Below are 27,516 nucleotides of genomic sequence, written 5' to 3' on the forward strand. Positions count from 1 at the left end.
CCTATGTCCAGCTCCTCCCTGGATGCTGCAGTGTCCCACCAGACTCCACAGTTTCAAAATAATTGATTCAGACCATTTCAAATAGTTGATTCAGACCATTCCTGGCAGTTCAGTAGTTGTTCTGGTGGAGGGAATGATTCCTGGAGCTTCCTACTCTGCCATCTTCCCCCAGTCCTCCTCCTTGGTCTATGAGTAAAGACGTACTTACTGTAGCAGTAGAGATTTCTCTTTAGAGTTTTAAGCTTAACAGTGCTCTGTGAGGGTGAGCCATGAGTGGATGACTCAGAGCATGTTGAATTCTTACTCCTCCCATGCACACACCCAGACATGCAGGGACACCAGCCCCTGCTACAGGCCCGGAGACCTGCCGAGGCCTGAGCCTGGAACACAGGCCTGGGGCTGTGGGCCAATTCTGCCTCCCCCGTATCTGCTGGAAGCCTTCCCAAGCTGAACTCCCCACCGGTCCTGCTCCCCATGATTGCCGAGATGGGGGACCAGCTCTGTGGTGCCATCCTAAGGAGCCTCCCATTTGAGCTCTGAAGCTCAGGTGCTTCCCAGATGGTGACAGCCTTAAGGCTGACCTGTCTCTGTGGCTGCAAGTCTGGGTGGGTCCCGATATTGGGCAGAAACGGGGAAGGGGGCATTCGAGCTCATGTGGAGGACAGTGAACGTGACAGCAGCTGGCAGGGACAGGACTGACGTGGCTCCTGCTGTTTTAGGGACAAGGACTTTGGGGATGTTTTATTGAGGGCTTCCAAGAAGATTCCTCCTAGAATCACACTGGCCGGTCTTCAAACCCTCAACCAAGACCCCCAGGGGGAGGTAGGGCGGGGTGTCTGGGTTATGGGGAGCGTGCAGAGAGCCCTCTGGAGTCCCCAGGGCTGAGGGCCCCCGGCTGGCCTGTTCTCAACAGGCTGGACTCCTGCTGAGTGGGGGGGGCTGGGTCAAGGGGGCGCCAACCTCCAGCCCTACAGAGCCAGGCAAGGACAAGACCCAGCCAAGTCTCGGGGCTACCTCCAGTTAAAAATCAAGACAAGCCACACAAAGTGGCCATCACACAAGCAGGCAGACCTCCGGGTTAGGCGCTCCCCAGCCCCAAATGCCTTGATTTAAAGTTAGAAACTTTTTTTTTCCCTTTTAGGAGGTACTGGGAATTGAACCTGGGACCTGGTACATAGGAAGCAGGCACTCAACCACTGAGCTACGTCGGCTCCTCTTTGATTTGAAAGACACCCCAGGAACCATGTAACTCCTTGCAAAGAAATGTCCCAGGCTTGTGGGCTTTGGGCAGCCTGGAGACAGGACCATGGAAAAGGGCACCCAAGACCCACCTGGCCTGGAGCTGCCTGTGATGTCACCCTTTCCCAAATCCTTTCAAGTCCCACGGAACAGGAAGAGACGCTGGCACACCCCAGCTGCAGGGGAGGCCGGCCCTCTGAGAAACCGAGAAACCGCAGGGCCCCTGCCTCAGGCTGCAGGCTCGCCCCCACCACCTCAGTGCCTGGCAGAGACGCGCTGATACTCCCTTCACAGAATTTGACCCCAGCATGCCGTTCGCACATTCCACAGGCCCTGTGAGGACCCCCACCCCCCCATGGGGTGCAGCTCCCCCTCCCCCTGCACCCACAGGCGCGGAGCACGTCGTCTTAGGGAGGGGCAGCCTGACTCCACGGGTGTGTTATCCTTTAATGAAGAGCTGGGTCAGTGGGGCCACCACTCTCCCCAAGGCCCCCCGTGGCTGGAGCCCCTCGGCTGGCTGCCCAGGAGGCCAGGGCCCCCGAGGCCTGGCCACAGGGTCGGGTGGCGGTGGCCTGGGAAAGGCGCTCCTCTCCTGGGCCTGGGAACGTGGCGGCGGCAGCAGGGCCGCAGGCAGCTAAACCGAGGTCGGGGGCGGCGGAGGAGGGGGGCCAGGCGGGGGTGGGGGGCTCTCTCCTTCCTCTCTGAATCCCAGGGGGATGACGGCCAGTGTCCAGCAACAGTACAGTGTCCCCAGGGGCTGGGGCCCTTCCGGCCTCCCCCTGGAAGCCCGTGGCCTCCGCATCCCCGCTGAGCGGCGTCCCACAGGGGTGGCCCGCGGGCGCCCCGGGCTCTGGGGGGGCAGGCTGGGAGCCTGCCCTCGGCTCACTCTGCTGGTCAGTCACTACAGGCCCGAGGAGGGGCTCTCCTCGTGGTTCCGGGGCTGCCCGGGCCGGGGCCACAGCAGGCCAGGGCTCGCGGGGCCTACAGGTCGGTGACCTTGTTCTCCACCGCGGCCGCGATCTGCTGGAGCCGGTAGCCCAGCTGCATCTTCTGGGCCGTGCCGTCCTCCTCCAGGGCCGTGATGATCTGAGGCGCAGAGACAACCGTCAGGGGGCGGCGTCGGCGGCCCCCGCGTTTACCACAACCGCCAACAGGCCCCGAGGTGCCGCGGGGCTGAGGGGGCGGGAGCCCCGAGAAGCCCAGCGGCCCACCCCACGGCCTCCGAGTGTGGCCCAGGGCCTTGTCACGGGGGCGGCCGCTGGCCGCATCCCTCGGGGTTTAAGGATTAGTGAGGTGGCGCGTGAGCGTCTGCTCAGGGCCTGGACTCCTGCGGGGGAATGTCCAGTGCAGTCCTGAGGGGAGACCACCCCCCACACGTGCCGTCTCCCCGAGCTCCACAGGAAACCCTGCTCCAGCCTCGGCCCGACGCCCACCCAGGCCACAGCCTCTCCCGAGGCCCTCTGTGCGGGAGGCGGGCGAGGGGCAGGGACTCGACAACCAACTGATTGACCCGTGCCCTCAGGGAGCCTGCCGGTGGGGGAGATGGGGGTGACGGTCGAACACAGACACCCACAAACACAAACACCCACACAATGCACAAACAGGGGCTGTCCTTGAGGGGAACAAGGGGCGGGCGGCAGGGTTGGGGGAGAGCAGCTGCTGGCCCGCCTGTCCCCAGGAGGGGACGGCTCGAGGCTCGCCTCCCTGACCTGGAAGGGGACTGCAGCCCCAGGTCCCGGCCTTCTCCCCACATCCCCCACCCACACTGCGGCTCCCACACGGCCAAGCACTGGGCTGCACGGCTGAGTTCACACTTGCACATCTACTTGTTAAATGACCGTCCTCACGCCAACGGCTGCAGGTCGCCTGATGGAGGCCCAGCCCGGGAAGCCCCGACGGCCCAGCCCCCTCCATCATGCCCTTGTCCACTCCGGGGCCTGTGCCAGGCTGGGGTCTCGGCCTGCCCCCATGGGGGAGACTGCGCACCTGCACACAGCCTCTCAATGGGGGGCTCTGGTCGGGATCCCCAAGTGAGGGCCACAAGCACAGCCCGGTCACCACCTCCAGGCCCTGGTAAACCACTCCCAGCCCTCCTGGGATGGGAGCAATGGGCGCAGGAGCAAGCACAGCCTGCTCCAGGAGGCACGCTGAGCCCGCAGCAGCCATGGGGCCCAGCCCCTCCGCTAAGGGCCAAACTCCCCCCCTCAGCCCCCCGGGAACGAGCTGGGATAGGGCCTCCCACCAGCGGTGTGCCCACCTGGTCATAGTATTTGTTGATATACTTGTAGAGCTCGTGCAGAGCCACTCGTGCCCCGAGGTCTCCGGAACAGTTCTGGGAAGGAGGCCAGGAGAGGTGAGAGGTGAGACCCAGGACCCAGGGATCGTGGGGGTTGGCGGGGGGAGCTCCGGGAGCTGGAGCAAGGGACGGGCTGCAGCGGGAAGGCACGCCCCCCTGCAGACCAGGGGGCCAGGACTGCTCCCCTGGGGCCTGGAGAGGGACAAAGGCCCGCCACGGTGGGCAGAGACCCTGGGCCTGCCGTGTCCTCTGCTGCCTGGGGGAACCCCAGCCCCATGCCTCGGAGAAGCCCCGCACAGCCGCTTCCCGTCGGGGCCCTGCCTCTCCCAATCCTCCAGGCTCCGGGTGGGACCCCCTACCGCGGGCCTCCTGCCAGCCAAGAGCCTGGCATGATTCTGCTCCCATCTGACTCGTCTCTTTCCTGAGGCCACCCCTGAGCCCCTCCCACACAGGGAACCCTGACTCCCAGCTGCTGTTATTGTGACCGTCATTGCCGTTGTCACTTCAGCGCCCTCACTGATGGGCTCCCCAGAGTTCACATTTTCGACCGTTTCAGGAGCTGGAGGGGGCACGGCTAAACCACCCCCTGCCTTGGCCTCTCGTCCACACTCCGTGGGGGCTGCGCAGGCAGCCAAGCACCCGGGCGAGCCAGGGTAGATGGCGGCCGCGGGACACGGCCCCGCCGCCCCTGTCTTCATAGCGGTGGCCGGGACATCCTCCGTGTCTCACGACGGCCTGGGGCCTGCCCTGACCAGCTCGCGGGGCTGCTGAGGACCCAAAGGCTCCGCTGCAGGGGGGCAGGGCCCTCGGGGCAGTAGAGGCAGTGGAAGGGCTTACCCGGGACAGCTCCGCCAGGATGGAATTCATCTCCTGATCGCTGGCAGGGACCGTCTGCCTGATGTCTGCGTAGTACCTGCCGGAGACCCGGGGGCTGCAGCGCTGCCCAGACGAGCCTCCGATCCCCACCCAGCCCACCCCTCCGGGCCCGTCCCCCTCCCCCAGTACCTTTCCACCATCCGTTTGTAGCGGGGAATGTCCCGAGCATAGAGAAGCTTGTTGATGGGGGAGTCCTGGGCACAAGAGGAAACACCAAAGAGGGCCAGTTAGGAGGCTCGACCGCCTTCGTTTTTCCAGCACTGTTTAATTTCTAAACGAAATGCTCCATGTCCCAGGAACCCTCAGTCCCCCTTGGTGACAACCGCCCTTGCCTCCCTCTGCCAGGACCTCTGGGCTCCCTCCCGCCTGGAGGGCACTGCTCAGCCTGCAGGGCGGGACAGGCAGTGCCCTGACATTTAATCCCCCACCCATTGTTTTAAAAGAAGGACACTGTGACCCAGAGGTTTACTAGCGTGGCCAAGCTGGGATTTGAGGCTGAGCTCTGGGATGCAGGACCCACACTTTGACCACACCCAGGCCCTCCTCCACCACTGAACCGGGTTCAAATCCCAGCTCCGCCCCGTGGCTGTGGGCCGCGCCTGCTGCCTGTGGGGAGGGGGACGCCGCTCCCGTGCGGGACCCTTGACGTGCACCGTCTGGACTATTCCTGCACTAACCAGGAACCATTTGCTCTTTGGCTGGAGAAGGGATGCTGTGTGAAGCTGGGCAAAAAAATCCAGCCGCCACCCAGCATCCGCCCTGAGGGTGGCCCTGTGGGACCTGCAGAGGAACGAGAGCAGGAGGAACAAAAACGGCTCCGCGGAGGTGGCGCTACACCGGGGGACTGTCTTTGCGCCTTCACAGGGCTCTGGAGGTGCTTCTGTGTCGACTGTGGCCCAGGGTCTGAGCTAAGCAGAGTCCCCTTCGTGGGCTGCGGAGGAGGGGCCTGGCAGGCAGACCTGCTGGTTGCCCCGTGTCTATCGCCAGCCCCTCCTGGCTTTGGCCACTGTGATAGCACGTTTGTGGATGCCACCCGACAGCTCTAGCGGCTTCTTCCCAGCTCCCCTCCTCGGCACATCCCGCCGACACCGCACGCCCTGGGAGTCTCCCGCGGACTCCCATGGAATCGAGCCTGCTAGGAGCTGCCCGGGATTGCAAACCCCACACTTTCACCGGGAAACCCCGCCGCGGCCCACGGCCACCTCGGCTCTCCTCCAAGGCTGAGCTCACCGCAGGCAGGCTCCCTCCAGCCCCCACGTGCTGGGGACTCTGCCCGCCCCGCACCCTCCTGGACCTCGATGCTGCTCCTCCCGAGGAAGGCCGCAGCTTCCTCTTTAGAAGCCCCGGCTCTAACCGCCCCTCTGCACTCGGGGTGCTCGGCCACCCAGGTCCGCGTCTCATCCCGCCCTCGCCGGCTGGCCCTGGCATGCCAGCACTCTGGGCACCTGCCCCCGTTCTCAGTCGTGACTCGGCCCGCAGTGCCTGCTGGGAGGCGTCGCCACCTCCAGGGGAGCCCCGGGGGGTTGGCCTGGGCACGCCCGGAGCCCACGGTCGGCCCGAGCCCTCCTCCTGGCGTGTCCGGGGACGCCTGGAATCTGCACGCGCGGCACCGTCCACCGCCGGGCCCCGCTCACCCGGCCCAGCTTGTGGTCAGCCAGGGTGCAGGCGTCCATGAAGGTCTGCGCGATGACCAGGAGCACCGCGTCCATGTTGTCAGACGTCTGCACGTCCAGCACGAACTGCGGGTTTTTGATTATATTGATCCAGAACCTCAGCGGCAAGCTATGGAGGAGGCAGGCGTGGCCGATGAGTGCGGGGCAGCAGAGGCCACCTCCACCTCTCCCTCGGCCCCCCTGCCCCCCCACCTGTTGGTCTTCCAGATGTGGATGGTGTCCTGGTCTGAGATGCCATGCTGCTGGGCCTGCTCGTCCAGCAAGTCAAAGAAGTACTTGATGGCCAGCGGCACGGGGCGGCTGGTGCTGAGAATCACCTGGAACAGGTCGTCCACAAACTTCTGCAGGGTGCCCTGTGGGGCAGGGGACGCGGCAGAGGCTGTGTCAGCAAGGCCAGCCCCGCCTGGACGCCCCCGTGGCCGCAGGCGGCCCCAGCCCACCTTCATGGACAGCAGGCGGGTCAGGTAGATCTCCGGGATGGCCTTGGCTCGCTCGCGCTCCCCGCCCCGAAGGCTGCCCCGCCGTGGCCTGGGCGGCTCCGGCTCCTCGCTCGGCTTCACCAGGTGCCAGGCCCGGATGCCCCCCTCGTCCACGTCCTCCAGCATCGGGGTTCCTGAGCCAAGACCCCACAGCTCACTTCCCCTCGTCAGGTGCCCCCTCCCCTGGGGGCCCTGGGAATCCTACCAAGTCCCCAGGGGTAGGGGCGCCCGGTGGAGGGGAAGCCGGCACAAGCCCACCCTGAGGTCCAGAGACCCTTCCCGTCTTCCCAGGGCTGGTCAAAGTCAGGGTAGGGGACCGTGATGGGGTGGCAGGGTAGGGGAGCAGGGCACGGCTCACTCTCTCCAGGGACGTAATCCTGGTTTTCCCGGAGAAGGTGTTTGGTAAGGCAGGGAACGAGGGCCACGGTGGCTCCATCGGGGACCTGCTGAGCACGGCTGGTGACCCCTCCGCCAGCCCCGCCACACTGCCCACCTCCTCCACCTCCCACCCCTCCCACCTTGTAATGCTGCAGGGTGTTCAGGCGCCTCCACACACCCTGGACCTCAGAAGTGACGTCCTCGTCGGAAAGGATGAGGTGCCCGGCCACCCCCGACCGCCACTCTGCAGGGGCAAGGCAGGGCTGGGTCTGGTTTCCAGGACAGCCTTCCCTCCATGGGGCCGGCGCATTCTCCGTAGGGATGCTGGCCCCTCTGTCAGGGGGCACCCCCCAACCTCTCCAAAGCCCGGGAGCAGGGGACTCTTGTCAGGTGACATCAGCCCTCCCACCGCAGCCCCAACTCCGGCTCAGGTCCCCGGCCACCATCCCCTTCCCTCACCCACATCCAGGGTGCGGGGGTCTGGCCGCTGGGCGAGGGGCACTCCTTTGTAAAGCTGGTCTAGCATCTTCTCCTTGGCCTGGGAGATGGTGTCACAGTCCAAGACCTTCACGGGCATTCCCTGGGCCTCTCCTGCGCCAGGTCCCACGGCCAACAGCGCGTTCAAGGTCTACGCAAGACACATGGGGGCCGTCAGGGCTCTTGCCACACACGGGACGACCAAGAAGCGAGGCCGAGGGCGGGGACAACCTAGTGGAGACGGAATGGGATTTTCCCAAACGAACCCCTTGAGGGGAACTAAGGGGAAAGCAACCCAGTCCCGGGCATGGTGGGCATAGCCACATCCCTGGCAGGACACCAAGACCCCTGCTGGGCAGACGCTCAGGCCCCTGGCACAGCAGGAACTCAGGCTGCCCCAGGGCAGGCCCAGTGCCAGTCCAGGCCATGTCCTCCAGGATTGGCCCTCAAGGGTCTAGTTGAAAGAGCCTCTCTCCAGTGACCAGCCAGGGGCCTGGTGGGCTCTATCCCCAACACCAGAGGCTGAGTCGGCCTGAGGTCCAACCCCTGCAGCCCTCCCTCCCACGGCCCCGTCTGCCGTCCATCAACGGAGCTGCACCTCCTGGCCCTCCCTGAGGCAGCCAAAATTCTTGGCCTTGGCCGGATAGGTGCTACGTGTTGCCATGAAAAGAGCACAACGCAGCAGCCAGGAGAAACCTGTTCCTAACTAACAGGACACCTGCTGGAATCCTCTACAAACTTCAGTTTGTTCACCTATAAAATGGAGATCCCTTCCTAGGACCCCTGGGAAGTTAAATGGGACTGGATGCACCCAGCACTGAGGCTGACCAGCATGTGTCCCCCACCGCTGCCTCGGCCAGTAGGAGCAGCCCTGCAGGCGTCCTGTCCCCAGCAGGGACCTTCACCGTCCTTCCTCTCCAGCCAAACGCAGGGCGTGGCCCTCCTGAGGGTTGGCGCCCCTGACCCCATGCCAACCCACGATCGTGCAGCTCCTCGCATCCCCCACCCACGCCCTCACCAGGGGGCGGTATTCCACATCTTCTCGGAGCAGGCGGTTGTCGTTCAGGGTGTACTTGGCTTTGCCGGTCACGCTGTCCACCGGCCCCTTGTCCACTTGGTGCTTAATTCCACGGAAGAGCATGTAGAGAGGCTCCCCCACTGAGTCCTGGGGGGGATTGCAGGCATTAGGGCCCCCTGGGCAGGAGACAGGGCAGCACGCAGGCTGCAGAGCGAAGATGACTCTGCGCCACCACGCACTGCGTGAGGTCGGGAAGCCCAGCGGGCTCGAGCGCTTCGGCCCTTGCTGAAGGGGCCCCCTCCCCTCCGCATCTCTCACCCTCACAAACGTGTACAGGCAGATGGACATCCAGTTGGTGAGCAGCTTCTCCACCACGGACTCCGTCCTAGATGGCAGGACGGGGAGGCTCAGGCCAGCACCCCAGATACCCGCCGGCTCCCACTTCAGCCCCACTGCCCCCGACAGCTACACAGACCTGCGCAGCATCAGCTTGGGGTTCTTGGCCACGTACTGGGCCACCAGGTCACTGAGCAGGGTGCGGAGAATGTCGGTGAAGTACTCAAGCTTCCCGTGCAGAGCCACGGTGAGCAGGGATGCCACGTAGGCCCGGTCGCGCGCCGAGAAGGTGCGCTGGCTCTCCAGCGTGTGGATGAACTAGGGCCGGGGAGAGGGGAGGGGCGCGTCCAGCCACATGGGCAGAGTGGGTAGGGGCGCGTCCAGCCACGTGGGGCAGAGGGGGGAGGGGCGCGTCCAGCCACATGGGCAGAGGGGGGAGGGGCGCGTCCAGCCACGTGGGCAGAGGGGGGAGGGGCGCGTCCAGCCACATGGGCAGAGGGGGGAGGGGCGCGTCCAGCCACGTGGGGCAGAGGGGGGAGGGGCGCGTCCAGCCACATGGGCAGAGGGGGGAGGGGCGCGTCCAGCCACGTGGGGCAGAGGGGGGAGGGGCGCGTCCAGCCACGTGGGGCAGAGGGGGGAGGGGCGCGTCCAGCCACGTGGGGCAGAGGGGGAAGGGGTGCGTCCAGCCACATGGGCAGAGGGGGCGGGCGGCAGGAGCAGGGCCGGAGCACAGTGGGCACCTTGGTGAGGAAGAGCTTGCTGTTGAGCAAGTTGGAGAGCTGTCCCAGGCCCTGCTCCACAGTGGGCCGCCTGCTCTCGGGCACACCCAGGTCCCGGTGCAAGGGCGACTCCTGGTGCCCGGGGAAAAAGACCCTCTCTGCGTACACCTTGTAGTCCAGGAAGGGGATGCCGCTGCCCAGGAGGTCGCTGGTGAGATCGGTCATCTCGGTCATGAGGTCTGTAGGGCAGAAAAGGCTGGAGTGGACTGGGGCTCCCAGGGGCGGGGCCGGGGCTCCCGGGGGCGGGGCTCACAGGGGCGGAGCCGGGCTCCCGGGGGCGGGGCCTCACCTGTGAACTCTTTCTTGCAGCGGTCCCGCACGCTGCTCTCCAGGTTCTCCAGCTGGATCTGCACCTTCTTGTAGTCCCTCAAGGCCTGCTTGCTCTTCCTCCTGCTCAGCACCAAGTCAAGAGGGAGGGCCGGAACCCTTACTGGCCCCTCCCACCCTTCCCTAACCCAGAGAGTTTGGGCTGCCTGCCCCCCAGGCCAGCCACACCCACCCATGCCCAGGTCCAGCCCAGGTTAGCGCAGGGGTCGGCAAACCACCGGAGCCTAATCCGGCCTGGCACCTGTCTTTGTCAGCAAAGGTGTGCTGGGGTGCAGCCGCACTACCGTCTGCGACTGCTTCTGCACAACAGTTGAGTATTTGCGAGAGACCACCTGCCCTAAAAGGTTTGCTCTCTGACCCTTTACGGAAAACGTGTGCGGACCCCTGCACCAGCCTGCTCTAGCCCAGGCCAGCCACACCCGCCACAGCCCAGCCACCTCTGGCTGCACCCACCTGTACATGAGGACAATGACGAGGACACCCAGAGCCAGGAGAGAGCTGCCCACCCCCAAGCCCACCTGGGCTGCCACGGGAAAGGCCACAGGGCTCTCGCCGTCGTACTGCACACGACCCAGGGAGAAGCGCAGGTTCCCCATCTGCACCTGCTCGGGGAGCCACCTGTGAGCGAGGGGTCGGCACCTGCCAGGCACCTGCCAGGCACCCAGCCCAGCCGGGGCCGCCACTGACCGTGAACTCGGGCAAAGCATCAGGTGCCTCCCGGGGGGTGTGCCGTGGCAGGGGCTGCTCCGTGGGGGGCTCGCAGTACAGGTGGTGCCGGGTCAGTGTCTTCACCACACAGGGGCCGTCCCCAATCATGGCCACCACCTCCTCCTTGGACATTGCAAGGTCCAGATTCTCCCCCTGGAACAGGCAGTCACTGACCAGTCACTCAGAACCCTTCCCCGAGGAGAAGAGCTGGTGGGTGCTCAAGGGTGGGAAGCACAGGGATGGCCTGGGGCCCCTCCCCGGGAAAGGCTCTCGGTCCCGCAGCACTTCGTCCCCGGGCAGGCGGGGCCAACTGCCACACAGAGCTCCAGGGCCTCCCCGGGACCCTTCTCTACTCTCCTTTCTGGGGCCTTAGTTTTTCCAGAGTTAAAAAAACTATTAAAAAGAAAAAAACTACTCTCTAACGCTGCCTCCGAATTCCAGCCAAGTTACCCAGCAAGGCCAGAGGCCCGACTCAGGTCCGAGGCCCCGGATGGGTGGGTGCCCACATGTGGCCCGTCCGAGTAGCTCCCTTCCCACATTGGAACAGGGGCCAGTCCCCAAGCAGATGCTGCATCGCACGGCGACCCACAGGCCAGACTAGTGACATGTTATCAGTCAAGCACCTGCTCGAGGAGCACATCAGCCCCCAGGCCCAGCGGTCAAGCCACTACCGGGTGCGTCGGGCCCCTCCCGCGTTAAGGCCGAGGAGCCGAGACCCCCACCGGCCTTTGCTCCCCGCCGTGCCCCCTCCCCGGGCACAGCAGCGCCACCCAACGAGGGGAAGGGCGCCCGTGCAGGTGCGGTACCTCCACGGAGATCACGCTCCCGGGCTTGTGCCGGAACGGCGCGGAGGGCTCATCGGGGTTGAGGGGCTGCAGGGTGGGGTCGGCCTCGTAGGAGAAGGGTGTGGGGTTCAGCGTTGCAAAGTCGAAGACCAGGTTGTCAAGGACAAATTCCACGTGGACCCGGGAGCCCGCTGGCAGGCCCGGGAGGGCGGGCGTGCGGCACGTGATGAGCCGGGAGGAGTTGGTGTGGCAGGGCTCCTCGAGCTGCGGCGGCGGGCAAGAGGGTGGCTGGGGGGTGAGCAGAGGGGCGCTTCCATGGTACCCGCCGCCCGTGACCATCGCTGGGACGGGGTGCCGCGGGCGTCCCACCTGCTGTCCACCACAGGAGGCTCCGGGGGCGCACGCCGTCTCCGGGACCACGCGGCGCCTCCGCCCGAGCCCTTGGCCGGGCCACAGGACTCTCGGGGCCACCGTCACACGAATTCTTGGCGTCTGCACCACATCCAGGTTCTGGCCTTGGGCCCATATCTCACGTCCCCCACTGAAACACAGGCCCAGGCGCCACTGGTCACTGCAGGAGCCACTGCACGTGGCCCCCGCAGCCCAGCCCACGTGGCCCGGCCCAGAGCCCCAGGGAGCCCCTCCCCACCACCAGCGTGGGAGCGCCAGCCCCTCCTATGAGGCCCTGCCAGCCCCCCTCCTGCAGGCGCCAGGGCAGCAGACACCCCTGCCAGCCCCCACCACGTGCCCGCAGCCACGCCCGTGGCCCAGCACCTGAGGAAGCTCTTGGCAGGGCCAGCGGACGTGACATTGGGGTCTGACGTGTACTCGAACCAGCCCTGCCGGAGACTCCGCTCAGTGGCTCCAAACCACACGGCCACGCGGAGCATGGCGGGCGCCGGGCGGGGCGGCGTCTCGCAGTGCAGCTCCTCCGACTGCTGCTCCGGCAGCCTGGGGAGGGAGATGGGAGTGGAGGCGCAGGCCAGGACGGGCCGGGCGGACGCAGGAAGGAAGATTCGAGGACACAGAAACCACTGAAGGCCTCGGCTCCCTTCCCTTCAGGGCTGACCATAGCCTCCGCCGCGGAGTCTTGGAAGGCCACCGGCTTCACAGGGTCTGGCCACTTTCAGCCAGTTTTTCGGTTGTTTTGTTTTTTCAAGGTGGTACCGGGGATTGAACCCAGGACCTCATACGTGGGAAGCAGGTGCTCAACCACTGGGCTACATCCACTCCCCTGGCCGCTTTCTGATAGCACAGACTTGGCGCCCCCCTTCAGCTCTCCCAGCACCCCTTCCCCCAGCACCCCTTCTCCCTGGGACGCATGGAGTTTTGCAGAACAAGGAAGCAGCTCTCACAGGTGACAAGGCTGATCTCCAACCACCACCCGGATGTCCTGCTGCCGCCCGGTCAGGAGCTTGGAGCCACGCAGGGTGAGGCAGGTGCCGCCGGCCCTGGGGCCGCGGGCTGGGAAGATGGAATGTACCTGGGGGTCCTGCGGGGAAAGGGCACGGGCAGAGAGAGGCAGGCCTCGGGCCCGGCACAGCGGCAGGGGCACCAGAGGCGGACAAGGGACAAGGGGGCGCGGGGCGGAGAAGGAACCCCTGACGGGGTGCCTCCCAGGAGCGGCCCGTGGGCAGCCGGGGCAGCTCCCGGCCGGGCACCTGGTAAGCAAAGTCGCGCTCCGAGACGCCGCGTCCTCTTCCGGGCACCTCCACCGTCGCGGGGCCCGTCGTCTCCTCCCTGCTGGCCCCAGAGATGCACACGAGGCTGTGGGGACAGGGCAGGCGGGGGGTGCCAGGCCGCGCCGAGGGCCCCGCAAGCCGTCTCCCCCGCCCGCCCCCGGGTCTCCTGGCAGAGCCTCTCTCGCTTGGCGAGACTCCTCAGGCCTTGGCACCTCAGGAGGCGTAGCTGCAGCTTCCCTCACTCAAGGGCAACCTCGGAGGCCCCCAACAAGGAGGACCGGATCTCCTGGTCGTGGCACCAAGTGACGGAGGAGCCCCGTGAGGCCGGCCGCGGGTACGAGGCCAAGCCCCCCATCCCCGCGTGCACGCCACGCTTCAGAGCGGGACAGACTGCAGCTCCCTGAGGGGCAAGACGTCCCCGATGGCCCCTAGTCAGCTTGGGGGATAAACGTGAAGGGAAAGCGCGCAACCGAAGAAAACGACGGTTCTTAGCCAGAAAACAGAAGTCCAGGCAGACCAATTTCCACAACGTCAAGCCCGTGGCAGCTTGACTCCGTGACACTGCCACGGTCACTGCAAACACCCCCGGAAAACAAAGCAGACGATGCGTGAACTACCCAGGGGAGGCCTCCGCCAGAATGCATCTTAATCACTTCATAAACCGCCTCGTAAATTATTTTTATGGTACTGGAATCATGGATGGTTAGACAAAGTTCTCTTAAAACGTGTTTTCTTTTTTTTGGTTAAAAACAAAATGGTTCCTCATTTAAAACATAGATTGTAGGGCCCCACTGCAGGCTGCTGCGCCCAGGGCTGTGGATTCTGGAAGGCTCTCCAGGGGTCCCTGATGGGCAGCCAGGTTTGGGGCTTCGCTCTAATGGCCCGGGGGAGCCCCCTGAGGATCCCGCGACCACTGACCGGTCACCAAGCCCCAGAGCCTCGGTGGGCCGTGTGCCCCAGGAAGCAGCAGAGGTCCCAGGAGCTGGCCAGAGGGCCCAGCGCTTGGCGGGTAGGCCACAGCCTACCCTCCCGAGGGCCCAGCTCAGCGGCGCTCGGGGATGAGGGGTCAGCTGGCAGGGGAATGACCCTGTTACCCTGACCAGGTCAACAGCCACGCAGAGAGTCAGTGAGGATGCCTCAGCAGAGCCAGGAAGCACAGTGCCCTGTTGGCTCTGACAGCGACCCTGTCCCGGGCAGGCCCAGAAGCCACGAGTCTATGCTCTGGGCCACGACCAGAGCCACGCAAAAGAGCTGGGATGGTCGATGAGTGGTGGGGGGCCAGCCCGAGCAGGGACGCCAACCGTGGAGCCCACTGGGTGAGCCCTGCTCCCGCCGGTCCCGCCAGCTCACCTGCTGGACACCTCGTACTCCTGGGCGTCCACGGCACAAGGCACCCCGGCCACCCTGACCGTGTCCAGCACGTCTTGCACGTGCTGGCCCAGGTTGGAGCCCCTGATGGTGATCCGCGTGTGTCCGTCCACAGGCCCCGTCAGCGGCTCCACCTGTTCCAGAACAGGAGCTGCTTGCCTCCACCCACCTGCCAACCCCCGGCAGCCTGGCGAGGACGCCGCGGCGCTCACCCTTGGGCCTTCCGCGCCATGTAATTCCACCCTCCCTCCGGGGGTAGCAGTGAGGAAGGGAGGCGCCGGCGCGTCAACACACCGAGTGGATGAGGGGCGCGGGGCACTGGGTGGCCACGGCCTCGGCCGCGCCACAGGCCTCCCGAGCCACACAACGTGGATGCTCGCCCTCGCACCACACGCAGCTGTACTGGGGCGTGGCGGTTTGGCAGCGGCTGCAGTCCCCGTGGCCCACGGAACAGTCATACAGGACCACTGAGGGGCGGCGGAGACAAACGTGAGGATCAGGCCTGGGCGAGCCCCGCTGCCCCAGCGGCCCCTGCGGCCCCCGCAGCTCACCATGCAGCCCGGCGGCACTGTCCACCCGCAGGTGGCCGGCGCGGCGCAGAAATAGCCCCACGCGGAGCTCTGGCTGCAGAGCCTCGTAACTGAGCTGGGGAGGAGAAGAGGGAAGGGCTGCGTCAGAGCAGGGACCCAAAGTCTGGTGGAGGCACGGGGTCAGAGGTCAGAGCTGGGGCTCAGGGAACCCCTGGGGCCTCAGGGTCAGAGGTCAGAGCTGGATTGCAGCAACTCCCCAGGGTCTCAAGGTCAGAGATCAGGGCTACCAAGATTCTTTGGGGGCAAAGGGTCATAGATCAGAAACAGGGTATAAGGAGACGAAGGGTTGGCGCTAGGGCTGAGGCTGGAGGCCACCGGGGGCCAGCACCCCCGCCCACCCACCTGGTGCTGCTGGCACGTGACATGGCACCAGGTGTCCGGAGGCGGCTCACACTGCACCCGGGCTTCCACAGCCACCTCGCGGCCCTCCAGCTCCATCACGCACTCGTGGTCTCCCGGGCTGTCCTGGGGTCGAGGGACGCAGCCATGGGGCAGCTTGGAGAGCTGGGCCTCCAGCAGACCCCCCGGGTCCCGGCACGGCCCCCGGGTCAGGGCCGTGCGGTACCAGGCCCGCTCCCGGGAGACCCGTCCTCCCGAGCTCCCGCCCCAGGGCTGGGCACCGTCTGTGCCGCCAAGACATGCACCTGGAAGAGGCGCAGGTTCCGGCCGAGCAGCCGCACCTCCCGCTTCACGCGAACCGGCAGCAGCGCGGAGCCCTGCACGCTGTCCACGCAGGGGCAGGCGCCGGGCCCCCCGCTTGCTTCCTCCTGCAGGCACCGGGAGCAAGGCAGTCGAAGGGCCCCCGCCCGCCGCGCGGCCCTCCCACGCGGGCCCCGGGCTCCCGGGGACAGGGGAGACGCGCAGAGCCCTCCCGGGGCCGAGTCCCACGGCAGGCGAGGGGCTGTGGCTGCCCCAGACGCCCTCCCCGAGGCCTCCTTCCTGGGCTTGGCCTCACCAGCTCCCAGAGCCCGGGGCTGTCGTACTGGTAGTCGAGGCTGGACAGGAGGACGAGGGGGGCGGGAGGGCCCTCGTGCTCGGCCGCGTCGCCGTCACCTGAGAGGAGGCTGGAGGTGGAGAAGGCGGGCGCATCACCCCCCGTCCACTCGTCCGCCTCGGGCAGCTCGCCGCCTTCTCTCGTGAGCCAGTCGGGAGTGGGCTCTGTGGCGCCGGCGGCCCCTGGGAAAGCGGTGGCGGGAGCAGTGCCGGGGGGCTGGTCCAGGGGGGCAGCCGAGGTGAGGGACCTGGGGCCGGGCTCCGCCGGGGCCGGGGACAGCGCTGCCACAGCCGAGGGCGACGGCTGGGGGGCCAGGAGGGTCTCGGGGGTGGCCGTGGGTCCCAAGGCAGTGGAGGTGGGGATGGCAGTTCCAGGCCTGTCGGGGGAGCTGGGTGGGGGGCGCTCCTCAGGGAGAGGCGACTTCGTGGAGGTGGGGGCAGGCCCCCCAGAACTGAGCGGGGAAGGCCTAGCCCCAGGCGTGGGGGGTGAGGGTGTGGAGGGAACCCAGGGCTCCCAGGGTGGGGTGTCGGGAGCAGGGTGGGCCGTGGTGCTGGGGGCTGTGGGCAGGAAGGGGGTAGGTCCACCTCCTGTGGGAGGGGCTGGGGAGAGCAGCATGCTCTGGCGAGGGACAGAGAAAGGCAAGAGAGGCCACTCGGGTGCAGAAGCAGGAGGCAGGCGGGCAAGAGGCGAGTTAGGAGGAGAGCAGACCAAGAGAGAGAGAGACAAAGGCGGTCCGTTAATTCTCGGGAGGCGACAGGGAGGGCAGGCTCTGGGGGCACCCCAGCCCCAACCTCCCGAGCCTCTTGGCCACAAACGTCCTTTCCCAAACCAGGCAGCTGGCCGCCTGGGAAACTGTCACGCACGGCCGCACATGCCAGGCAGCGCAGAGCCTGGCCCTCAGAGACCCGCACGCCAGAGCACCCGCCCACCCTGAGGGCCCCATGGGCTCACGCTCACCTGCTGGCTCACCACCACGGGCCCGGCGTCACACGCGGTCTTGTGCGTGCACACGTGCTGCCATACGCACCAGTGGCACCCCCAGCGGCTGCTCACGCAGGCCTGGCACCTGCACAGAGCAAGGCCATGGGGCGGGAGTCGCCAGGGGGAGCCCAGGGGCCTGGGGCCAAGGGCAGGAACTCACTGGGCAGCCGGGTGCAGCGCAGCGATGGCCGCGCAGTCATAGAAGGAGAACGCGGCTTGGGCGATCACGACGGCACCGAACCTGAGCTCCAGAGCCACAGAGACGTGGTCTACAGAGGGACAGAGGAACAGAGGGCCAGAGGGCCAGGGCTGGCGTGGGGAGGGCTGCTCAGACCCATCCCGTGCTGACACCCAGAATGGGGAGGGGCATGCGGGGCCTGGCAAGCACATAATGAGGACCTGGGGGGTGGCACCAGCGGGGCATCGATTGGGAACCCAAGGACTCACACCTCACACAGCCCGCACCCCAGGGAGTGGGTGGGGCACCCAGGGCTGGCGCGTCTCTCACCCACCGGCTCCTGCCTGCAGCGCTGGGGCCTCGCTGGGATCTGGGGAGGGGCACATCACCCCAGAACCAGTCAGCAGGGCTGGACTCTGCTGCTCCCCAAAGTGGCAGGAATATGACTCCCCTGGCTGCAGTGGCGGCAGGTCTGGCACGGACAGGAAAACCTGCCGAGAGAGGCCCAGGACACGCCGTCGGGCAGCAGGCAGGAAGTAGGGCTTTACCAACGGGGCACTTAGTGGCCAGGCCCCCACAGCCACCAGCCCCTGCTGGGGCCTGGCTAGTGACAGAGAAACTGAGGCCCCAAGTCAAGGGACTTCTGCAAGACCTCACATCTGACATCAAAATCTGAGGTTGCAGGGAAGCAGACTTGGCCCAAGGATAGGGCGTCTGCCTACCACATGGGAGGTCCGCGGTTCAAACCCAGGGCCTCCTTGACCTGTGTGGAGCTGGCCCATGCGCAGTGCTGATGCATGCAGGGAGTGCCCTGCTGCTCAAGGGTGTCCCCTGCATAGGGGAGCCCCACGCGCAAGGAGTGTGCCCCGTAAGGAGAGCTGCCCGGTGCAAAAAAAGTGCAGCCTGCCCAGGAATGGCACCGCACACACAGAGAGCTGACGCAACAGGACGATGCAACAAAAAGAGACACACACTCCCAGTGCTGCTGACAAGCATGCGAGTGGACACAGAAGCACACACAGCAAATGGACACAGACAGCAAACAACTGGGTTGGGGAAGGGGAGAGAAATTTTTAAAAAATAAGTCTTTAAAAAAAAAATCCGAGATCGCACCCACCGCCAGAGCCCCCGCAAGGTCCCTGCCCCGCCTGGTCACTCACCTCCCTGCTCTCCGCTCGGCTGACGTTGGCAGGACTCAGGGCTGCCACGCGGAGGCAGCCCCGCTCCGGCTGGAAGCTCCAGAGCCACTGCCCGGGGCCCTCGCCCCCAGAGCACTCGGAGCGGCGGCCGCACCTGAGCGAGAGGGACCGGCATCCCACCGTGGCCCTGGCGTGGCCGCCAGGAGTGTGCAGGGCAGGGACGCCGACAGCCTCGCGGGCTCTCATGGGGGGCCCGGGCTGGGTCCTGACAGCCGGGGGGATGGACAGGGGTCGGGGCACCCAGGGGTCGGGAGCTGAGAGTCAAGGGCCGAGGACCAGACTCCAGCAGCTCAGCAGGGAGCATCGCGGCAGGAGGCCGGGACTGGAGCGGGGTCAGGGGGTGCTGGTGGGCACTGACCTGCCGAGGAGCACACACCACCCGCAGTACGGGTCCCGGAGAGCAAGGCAGGACGCGCAGTCCAGGCGCTGGGCACAGGAGGCCACGGGAACCCTGAGGAGCTATAACAGCAGAGGGGACCTGAGGCCTGCCAGCCAGACCCAGCGGCTCCCCGGCGTACGGGCTCCGGAACCCCCGGGGGCCCCTCCCCGCAGCCGCGGGCCTCACCGTGCTCTGGGTCATGACATACAGGTGCTCGGAGGCCCCGTCAAAGGCGAGGTCCCTGCTCACCGCCGAGCCCTGCTGGACGCTCTGTGTGGAGTACGGGCGGCCGTCGCTCCCCGGGCCCAGGTAGACCTGAGGTCAGAGGCCACAGGGGTCTGCCGCCCATGTCCCTGGCCACAGGCCCAAGGCCCTCCCGGCCCAAGGAAGCAAGCCCTGGGCCGAGCCAGATAACCACAGCCCAGGCCGGGAGGAAGGGACAGTGGGGTCACAGGTCACCGCAGCCCTGGGGGCAGGGAGGCGGCAGGTAAACATCACCCGGGGCCTCCCAGCCAAGAGCGGTATGAGGACGTCATGGTCACACATCCCAGGCCCAAGGGTCACGGGGCAGCTCGGCCCAGGCTGGGCCCCAGGCAGCCCGCTCCCTGCCCCCATCCCCTCCCCTCCAGTTCATCCTGGGGACTCACCCTGTGCAGCTGCCCTTGACTGTCGCCCAGGAAAGCGATGGCGTGCCCGTCCTCCACGGTGACTGCCACGGCAGTGAGCTGAACCCCCGGCCACTCCAGCACCGGCGTGGCCTCCAGCGGGACCCGGCTGGCCATGGGGCTGGGCGTGTGGTCTGAGCCACAGGGATAAGCATCCAGAGTGTCCTGTGGTGGCCAGCACGGCCGTCAGGTCCTCCGCCTCCCTCCCTGTCCCTCGACTGGCCCTCCCGGGACAACGCCACCCTCTCCTTCTCTGTGGGATGCTCCTCCCACAGCCCTGTGCCTCTCCCGGCCCCCCGGCCTGCCCTCCATGACACATCCACCCCACCGCAGCGGGCTTACCTCCAGCAGCCCTGGACCTTTTCCGCAGGCTGCTTCCCCTCGCGGCCCCCACCTCTGTCCTCGGCCCTACCTTCTCCCAGGCCACCTACCTGCTCAGCCTCTGCTAGACGCTCCTTCACAGCCCCTCCCAGCGTGCCCCCCTCCACAAGTGCCCTGGCTCAGGCCCCTCCCACCTCTTACTGGCTTGCGCCTCCCCCTGCCCGCATCTCATCCCCGTTTCCATCCACCCTGCGGCCAGAGTCAAACGAGTCCCACCCGCACCTTCCTCTCTTGCTCAACTTCAGCAGCAGGCCCTGTCCCCCCAGCACTCGGGGTCTCTGCCCCACGCCATTGAGCCCAAACACCCTCTCAGTTCACCCACATAGACGTCACCCCTTCGCCAGCCGGGACCCTTCCCCGTCCTCTCCTCCCTGGATGCCGCACGGCGGTGAGGCACGCCTCTGCCACCCAGGCACGAGGGAAGCACGTGCCATCTGCGGCCGTGCCCACCCCAGCAGCTCCCTCCTGGACTCCTGGGCAGCTGCTGGCCTGCGAATGCCCGGCCAGCGGCCGGGGCGGCGGCAGAACTCACCACGGGCAGCTGGGCGCAGTCGGAGTTGACGTCGTACTCGATGTAGGCCACCTCGGCCCCGTCCTCGGCGCGGCCCTCCCGGGTGTAGCAAGCGTCTCGCGTGCGGTTGGCGAGCCGGTCCACTGCGTCCAGGGGGAAGGCACAGAGGGCCGAGGCCCCAGACGCCCCGGCCGCTGCCGCCGGGGGCCGGCCCGCGGCGGGGGGCGCGGCCGAGGAGAAGGCCGCGAAGAGCACCTCCCCGCTGCCCGCCTCGCCGGTCACGGCCACAGCCGCGGCCTGGACCAGCCCGTAGCGGCCCCCCTGGCAGGCCAGGGGCAGCTCCACGTACGAGTAGTAGTGCTGGTCCCGGAGGCACACGCGGGACACGTAGGCACGGAAGGCCCTGGACTGGGCCTGCAGGTCCCTTCGCAGGAACAGGAAGTAGGCGCTGGCCCCGTGCGCGAAGGCGCTCACGAAATGGTGGCTGTACTCGGAGAGGCGGCCCACCGCCAGCTTGGCCGTCTCCTCATAGGAGAAGGCGGCCTGGGGGTCCGGCGGCTGCAGGGCCCGAGTTGTGATCGGGGGGATGCCGCCCCCCACGCCCCTGCTGGTGTAGCCCCGCCCCACGAACAGGAGGGGCTCCCCAGCCGGGCTGTGGGCCACCAGCCCCACCGTGCTGACGGCGGGGTCGTTGGCGGCCACGTACTGGGTGTCCCCAGGCCGCTCGGACCGCAGCAGCAGCTGGCCGAGCTGCCCGAGACGCCGCTGCTCGCAGACGCCCTGGTGCACGCTCCCGCACACCACCAGCGCCCCCGGGCTCACCAGCAGCAGCTGGTTTGCGTTGTTGGTCGGCTGGGCCTGGGGGCACTCGTCAGGCAACACGGGCGGCAGGCAGTCCCTGCTGTCCAGCACCGGGCCAGTGGACACGGTGGCCTCCAGCTGCAGCCCTGGGCTCAGCTGGAACAGAAAGTTGGTGGCCCCCAGGTAGAGAGTGCCCGAGACGGGGTCCCGTGCCAGGTGCTGCAGCTGAGTGTCGTTGCTAGTGAAGGCAGCCGGCGGTGGCGGCTGGAGGGCGAGGACCCACCCGGCCCAGAGCGCCTGGAGAAGAGCCGGGCCGAGGGCAGGCATGGTCACCTGGCGGGGAGAGAGGCCAGACGGGGCTCACGGCGCCGCCGGTGGAGGATCGGGCCGTGGCAGTGGGCGCGTTGGCCTAGCCACGGCGGCCCCAACACGCAGGGTGGGCGAGCAGGGACATGCGTGCGAGGTGGGAAACCAACATGCTTTCCCTGGAGACGGCAACTCTCCTCGGCACCCAGGGGACCCGCACCCACCCTCATGTTTCACTGCCCTGCACCACCAGAAGGCTCATAGGGTGAGGGGCTGGGCGGGGCAGACGCTTGGAAACACCCCGTCCCCAGGGGCCAAGGCTTGGCAGGACCGGGAGAGCAGGGTGCTGGGAAGGAGGGGCCAGAGCCCCAAGGAGGGAGAGGACCCCTCTGCACGGACGTTGCACCCTTGGGCAGGATGAGGGAGAGAGGGCGGGGTCCTCTGGGCCGCACCCACGGCAGGGCGGGTAGGAGGGGGCTGAGGGGCCTTTTGCCCAGGGGTCCAGAAGAGAAGTAACCACAGACGCAGTGGGCCAGAGAGGAGAGGGCGCTGGGGGCTGGAAGGGTGGAGCCTGGAAGTCTGGACCCCCCTTGGAGAGCCCCCAGCCTACCGGGAGCCACACTGCTCCCAGGTGCCTCCTGAGGTCAGGCTCACCTGGGAGGGCCGGCAGGGCCAGGAGACAACAGCATGACCTGGGGCTGGGGGTCACCTAGCCAGGGAGAAAGCAGAGCGTGAAGGGGGCTGAGGCCCTGGGCTCCCTGTTGTGGAAACAGCACGCATACCCTCCCAGCAGCCCAGCCTGCCAGCAGAGCTGGGCCCGGCCTGGCCCTCCGCCACGGACACATTCCACATGGGACGCCTCCAGGGGTGGGGGGGGCGGCGGAACCAGGCACCCACGGGGCCTGGGAAAGGGCAGCTAGGAAGGGCCTCAGCCGCCCCTTGACCGCCCTGGAGGCCCCTTGACCTCAGCACTCTCCAGGCCCCCTCCCTGCCCAAACACCACCCCCGGCAGCACCCCAGCACGTACCCTCCACTCTCTCACTCCGGCCAAAGGCTACCCCAACCCAAATCACTCCCAGCACCCCGGCACCGGCCCCGGAAGCACACCTACTGCCCGCCCTGCACGCCCCTGCGCCCCACACACACAGATGCACGTGCCTGTGCACACACCACAGGCACGTACATGGAAATGCAGACGCGCAAACCAGAGGAGACCTGCGTGCGTTCAGACGCCCGCATGGAGGCACCTGCGCTCAGGCCACACGCGACACCCTGCGCTGCGTGAAAAGCACGGCACACGGGCGCCCGGCACTCAATGCCCTTCCCCAGGTCCCATGGGGCTGCAGCCCTGCAGGTCAGGGCGGGGGCCGAGGTGTGGAGTGGGTGGGGGAGATCGCCAGGCCTGGCTCGCCCCCAGGCCCTCCCCACACCTTGGGTGTCTCTCACCGCTGCCTCCTTGCAGATCCCAGAACCAGGAAGCCATGGCAGGACCCTGACCGCCCCTAACTAGGAACACAAGGCTGGCGAAGCAGTGCCGTGGGCCAGGCCTCCGAAGCCGGGAGGTGTGTCCCCTACCCGCCCATGCCCAGGCTGTGCTGCCCGGCTCCTCCCGCCACCCAGCTGCCCAGGCAGTCCGTCCTGAGAGCTTCTCCCGGCCCAGCGCAGCTCATCCCAGCTGAGGCCGCGGCAGGTACGCCTGAAGCTTCCCCAGAGCCAGGCTGTGCCTCGGGCTTGGAGGAGCGTCCAGCAGCCCGGTGGGAGCAGAGAGCCATGGCCACAGCCCGCTGGGCACTGCTCCCAAAATAGCTTGGGGTTTTCCATTTTTAGTGTGCAGAGAACAGGGCAGCTCTATGGGAGCGGGAACAAGGCTGTCTCTGTTTGCCACCCAAGGGGGCGGGGGGAGGGGGTGGCACGGAGAGTGGCAAGCCAGGCCTCCCAGGAGCCCCCACCTTGTTTCCAAGGGATGGGGGAGAACAGGTCCTCCCACCGGGAAGACAGGACCTGCCAAAGGCCGGGCAGAGGCCACCCCCCACCCGGCCACCTCTCCTCGCCTCCTGCCACACATGCCCAGTGATGCGCCCCGGGCGGGGGGTCCTGGTGTTAGACTGACATTCACCCCGTCACTTGCTTACAAACATTTGCTCAGCGCCTGCCCCCGTCGGGGTTGTCCAGCCTCAAGGGGCAGCGGCCAAGCCAACCCCCCAAGTGTAAAAACCACAACTGGGTCCAGCGGCCCAGGGGAAGAGAATGGGCAGGGTCAGACCGGTTCCCGGCCAGGTCACACAGGTCACAGGCTGACACCCCCACCCCTCCAGAAAAGCTGTCAGCCTTTCAGTCACAGTCCTCTCGTGAAACTGGGCCCAGCGCCCACCCGCATACCACGGGTGGGGATGGGCACTGACTGGGGGGAGGGAGAAAGGAGGAAGGGCAGTGGCATTTTCTCCCCCGTGGCGGGCACTGTGCCACGGTACTTTTACTTAACCCCTGCCACCGGCCCCAGCCCTCAGCCCCTCCGGTCTAGCCCCCACCATCCCAGCGGGATCTTTTCGAGAGGAGTCTGAGCACATTCCCACCCAGAGCGTCAGAGGCACCCCCGGGCCTGAGTGATAAAAGTCAAAGCGGTCTGGTCCCTGCCCTCCCCCACACATGCCCTTCGTTCCTGGGCCCCGAGCTGCCGGTGGCTCCCCTCCTCCGAGCCTTTACGCAGGCGGGAAGCCAGGAATGCCCACTCCCTCTCCCTCCATCACTCCCACGCCTGGCTACCATCTCTGGGGAGCCTTCCTTGTGAGGCCCGGCAGTGGACTGACTGGAGTGCACTGCAGCGCTGCCTCCAGCTCTCCAGTTCCCTACCTGGAGGCCAGGCACTCTGGCCGTCAAACATACACAGGGTGCCCCTGGTGCCAGCAGCACCCAGCCGAGCCACTTTCCCCTTCCTCCCTCTGGCTCTGAACTGGAAGATGTATGAAGGCAGGAAGGGCAGCAGTGGATTCAGAGGCACCGGCACCTAGCAGACATTGGCACGGAGCAGGTGCTGCCTGCATGTGGAAAGAAGCCGGGATCTACAGCCATGGATTCCCAGCCGGTGGGGAGACCTGGGGCCCACACCCCTCTCACAGGGTAGGAGAAGGCTCCAGGCTGGTTTGGGGGCCAGGCCTCATGCCCCCCAGCTTGCACAGGCAGGACGTCCTGCCCACCCTCCAGGCCTCCGGCCCTGCCAGGCACACAGCCAAAGCCTAAGTGCCCATGCCCAGACCTGCCCGCGGCCCGGGGGACGCACCTTCCCATTGCTACCTCTTCAGCGGCGGCCGCTGTCTAACGTTATCGGCCACAGCCAGCGCCTGCGGGGCTCCTGGGGCTATTCTCCCCAACCGGGGGGTCTTGCGCGTTCTGCCCGGCCGCACCTGCGCGGGGTCTGGCCCCACCTGGCCCCCAGTGGCCGGGCCTCCGGAGTGGGTGGGAAACTGCCCTCGCCTCTCGCCCTCCCGCTCTGCTGCCAGGTCCCGCCAAGGAGCCAAGTTACTCATTGACAGTGCAGGGGTGCGCATGGCCCGCCGGGTTTTCTGTGGGCTGGGGGCGGGGGCCACTATTTGCCCGCGGTGACCCAAGGGGCGCTCGTTCATCCCCCACCGCCGGGCTGGGTTCCGAGAGGGGCGTCCCTCCCCCCCGGGGGGGGCGCGGCAGAAGGGTCGCGGTCCGCCTTTGTCAGCCCCGCCGCGCGCAGCCCGAGGGGAAGCCTCGACCTCCCCATTCGGTGCCCCCGACCCTCTGCCTCCGGCCCAGGTGGCGCGGCCAGGACCCCGCCCGTGGTCCCGGGAGGGCGGGGAAGGGGCCGGCGGGTGCCGCGGGCGGCGGCGAGGAGGGGGCGCGGAGGAGCAGCTCCACCTCCTCCGTCTCCCAATCGCGTTCCAGCAGCCGCCGCCCGCCTGGCCCTCCGCGCGGAGAAGCGCGGGCCCGGCTCCCGTCCCCGCCGGCGCCCCCGGCCCCGCGCCCCGGCCCCGCACTCACCGCCCGGCCGGGCCCCGCGGGACGAGCGCGCCGGCCGCTCCGGGCTCGAGGTCCTGCGCGCGCGGCCCCGCGGCCCTCCCCGCCCCCCGGAGGTGGGTCCCGGCGCGCCGCAGCTGTTACCCGGAGACCGCGGGGCGGCAAGCTGCGCCCGCCGCCCGCCCCGCCCGCCGCCGCGCGGCCGCCGCCGGGAACAAAGGAGACAAAGCCGCGCCGGCGGCCCGGGCCCCGCGCCTGCCCCCCCCGCGCGCCCGCCGCCCGGGCCAGGCCGGAAGCGGCCGGGAGAGCCGGGCGCGCGGCCCCGCGCCGCCGCGATCCCGCATTCCCGCCCCGCGCGCTCGGCCGGGGCCGCGGGCGGGGGCAGGGGGCGGGCTGCCCGGCGGTGGGAGCCATGGCAACCCGGGGCGCGCCGAGCGCGGGGGTGGGCGAGGAGGGCAGCGGGGGCGCCCCGCCCCATCCCGCCGGGTCTCACCTGCCCGCCGCGGGCGGCGTTGAGACCCCTCCCGGAGGAGAGCGCCAGGGGCGGGGGCCGTCGCGCCCGCGCCCGCACCTGCCCGGCCTGCTCGCTGGCCACCAGCTCGCCCTGCCCAGCGGCCCGGCGCCCTCTTCCCCTTCCAGGACCGGCTCCCGGGGTCTCACCCCCCACCCCCCAGTTCCCTTTACCTGACGCTTGGGTTCTCCCCACCGCCCCTTCTCCCAGGACTCCCGAACAACCAGCCTCTACTTCCGGCTCCCACCTGTGCGGGAAGAGCCTGGGTTCGCACCTTTACTGAGCCCAGTAACCTGACCCCCAAGCCTATTTACTCGTTGGCAAATAGGGGTGATACCACACCCCCTGCCCGGGGAGAGGAGGGCAGAGGAGGGCGCGGGCACCGCACGCAGGCTGCCTCCCCTTCCTTTCCTCCCAGCCCTTTACCCTGGTCCTTTTCCAGAAGGGGACTCTGGGCCCATCTGGACTCCCTCACTGGCCTTCGCGGGGCGGAAGGGTCCTGTCCTTGCCCTTTCTCAGCCACATCCTGGCCTGCCCGGTGCAAACTTGGGAGCCAGGACCTGGCCCGTCCTGGTAGGATTTTTGGAGGACTCTGGCTCAAGGCCATTGGAAGCAAGCCCCCCTGGGGCTGTTCTTACCAACCAAGCCCCCCCACCCCAGGCCTCCGCAGGCTAGGGGGTGCCACAGCCAGGAGGCTCAGATCACCCCCACCAGCTCCTGCCCCAAGAGCTAGCACGGCAGGCACACCCTTCCCTCCACCCTATCAGGCAGCCTCCCTCCTCCCTCCCCAACCACTCAGGGCACCCCTTCTCCACTCCCACTCCCAGTACCGGGCCCAGGTGCTCAGCACATCCGCATGCCTCTGGCTTAAGAGACCCCTGGTGCCTCCTGCCCTGCACTCCAGGTCCTCCCCCTCATTCCCTAACGTGGTCCACCACTGCCGCTCATGCCCACCACCTCAGCCAGACCAGCTGGCCACCAGCCCCCCACCCACCTTGGCTTTCCCACCCCTGCACCTTCTGGGGACCCCTTGGATGTGCCTGGAAGCCTCTCCTCCCCAAATCCATCCACTCACGTGCACACCTTCTCAACCCAGAGGGGCCTCGGGACTACCAATTCCCACAGCCCCCTGCATCTGAACGCCCTTATGGTGCCTCTCACCCCCCAGGAGCCTGGGCGCAAGGGTCGTTTCACCCCCTGCGGACCTTGGGAACCACTACCCAGAGAAGACAATGCCGAGGATGGAGTGACCAAATGGGAGTCCGGAGCACTGGGGTGGGGCGTTCGGGCCGTGCTTCCTGCCCAGGCCTGAGCACAGGCTCCCCTAACAGAGGGCACCTCTTGGGAAGGCCCTGGCTCAAGCCTCTGCTGGAGCCAGCTCTGTTCAGGAAAACCTGTGTGCTCCAAAAGGGGGACCCGTGAGCCCTCCAGTACCCCGACAGGAGTCCTGGGTGCTTACTCAAGGGCACAGAGGCATTTAGCCTTGGAGGCCAAGGTCACTGTTCCCCTCCAAAAAGGGAGAGATCAGGGGTCTCAGGGCGGTCTCCTCCATTCTCCACTGCAGCTCCCTCCTCAGGGAGCCCCCTCCCCATCACTGCCTCTCCATTCCCACTGCTGG

At 67.4% G+C, this 27,516-nt stretch overlaps 1 protein-coding gene across 11 annotated transcripts; it reads right to left on the bottom strand.

Moving 5' to 3' along the window:
- Positions 1–1,666: 1,666 nt before the first annotated feature.
- Positions 1,667–26,178, bottom strand: PLXNB1 (plexin B1). Of its 11 annotated transcripts, none has more exons than XR_011647522.1 (38): positions 25,412–25,535; positions 22,061–22,115; positions 20,321–21,433; positions 19,390–19,572; positions 18,929–19,057; positions 18,722–18,822; positions 18,325–18,457; positions 17,499–17,655; positions 17,147–17,255; positions 16,963–17,071; positions 15,967–16,623; positions 15,656–15,778; positions 15,354–15,476; positions 14,973–15,066; positions 14,716–14,888; positions 14,404–14,555; positions 13,033–13,138; positions 12,727–12,863; positions 12,146–12,322; positions 11,741–11,912; positions 11,393–11,635; positions 10,566–10,739; positions 10,332–10,480; positions 9,841–9,941; positions 9,513–9,730; positions 8,912–9,090; positions 8,755–8,821; positions 8,437–8,583; positions 7,401–7,649; positions 7,082–7,185; positions 6,922–7,006; positions 6,525–6,697; positions 6,277–6,437; positions 6,046–6,193; positions 4,541–4,605; positions 4,373–4,448; positions 3,497–3,571; positions 1,667–2,325 (listed from the first exon to the last, which is right to left on the bottom strand). XR_011647522.1 is itself a non-coding variant. In XM_058288460.2 (38 exons), the coding sequence occupies exons 3-38, from the start codon at positions 21,425–21,427 to the stop codon at positions 2,221–2,223; spliced, it is 6,414 nt and encodes a 2,137-aa protein (XP_058144443.1). In that variant the 5' UTR covers positions 21,428–21,433; positions 22,061–22,115; positions 26,072–26,178; the 3' UTR covers positions 1,667–2,220. The 11 variants fall into 11 exon arrangements, 9 of the variants coding, with proteins under 9 accessions (XP_058144443.1, XP_058144445.1, XP_071068158.1 ...); XR_011647521.1 differs by having other exon boundaries at positions 15,967–16,656; XM_058288460.2 differs by lacking the exon at positions 25,412–25,535 and adding an exon at positions 26,072–26,178 and having other exon boundaries at positions 7,401–7,569; positions 15,967–16,656.
- Between the last annotated feature and the right edge of the window lie 1,338 nt (positions 26,179–27,516).

The sequence above is a fragment of the Dasypus novemcinctus genome, chromosome 26 (assembly GCF_030445035.2).
Source record: "Dasypus novemcinctus isolate mDasNov1 chromosome 26, mDasNov1.1.hap2, whole genome shotgun sequence".
Taxonomy (NCBI): Eukaryota; Metazoa; Chordata; class Mammalia; order Cingulata; family Dasypodidae; genus Dasypus; species Dasypus novemcinctus.

Bases quoted from the DNA above. Each gene is read 5' to 3' on its own strand.
- PLXNB1 (XM_058288460.2), bottom strand. From the start codon at position 21,427: ATGCCTGCCCTCGGCCCGGCTCTTCTCCAGGCGCTCTGGGCCGGGTGG. The intron at 19,573-20,320 runs GTGAGTTCTGCC...TGGCCACCACAG, and splicing joins ACTGCGCCCAGCTGCCCGTG to GACACTCTGGATGCTTATCC. The intron at 4,606-6,045 runs GTGAGCGGGGCC...TCTTGTGCCCAG, and splicing joins CTGACCACAAGCTGGGCCGG to GACTCCCCCATCAACAAGCT.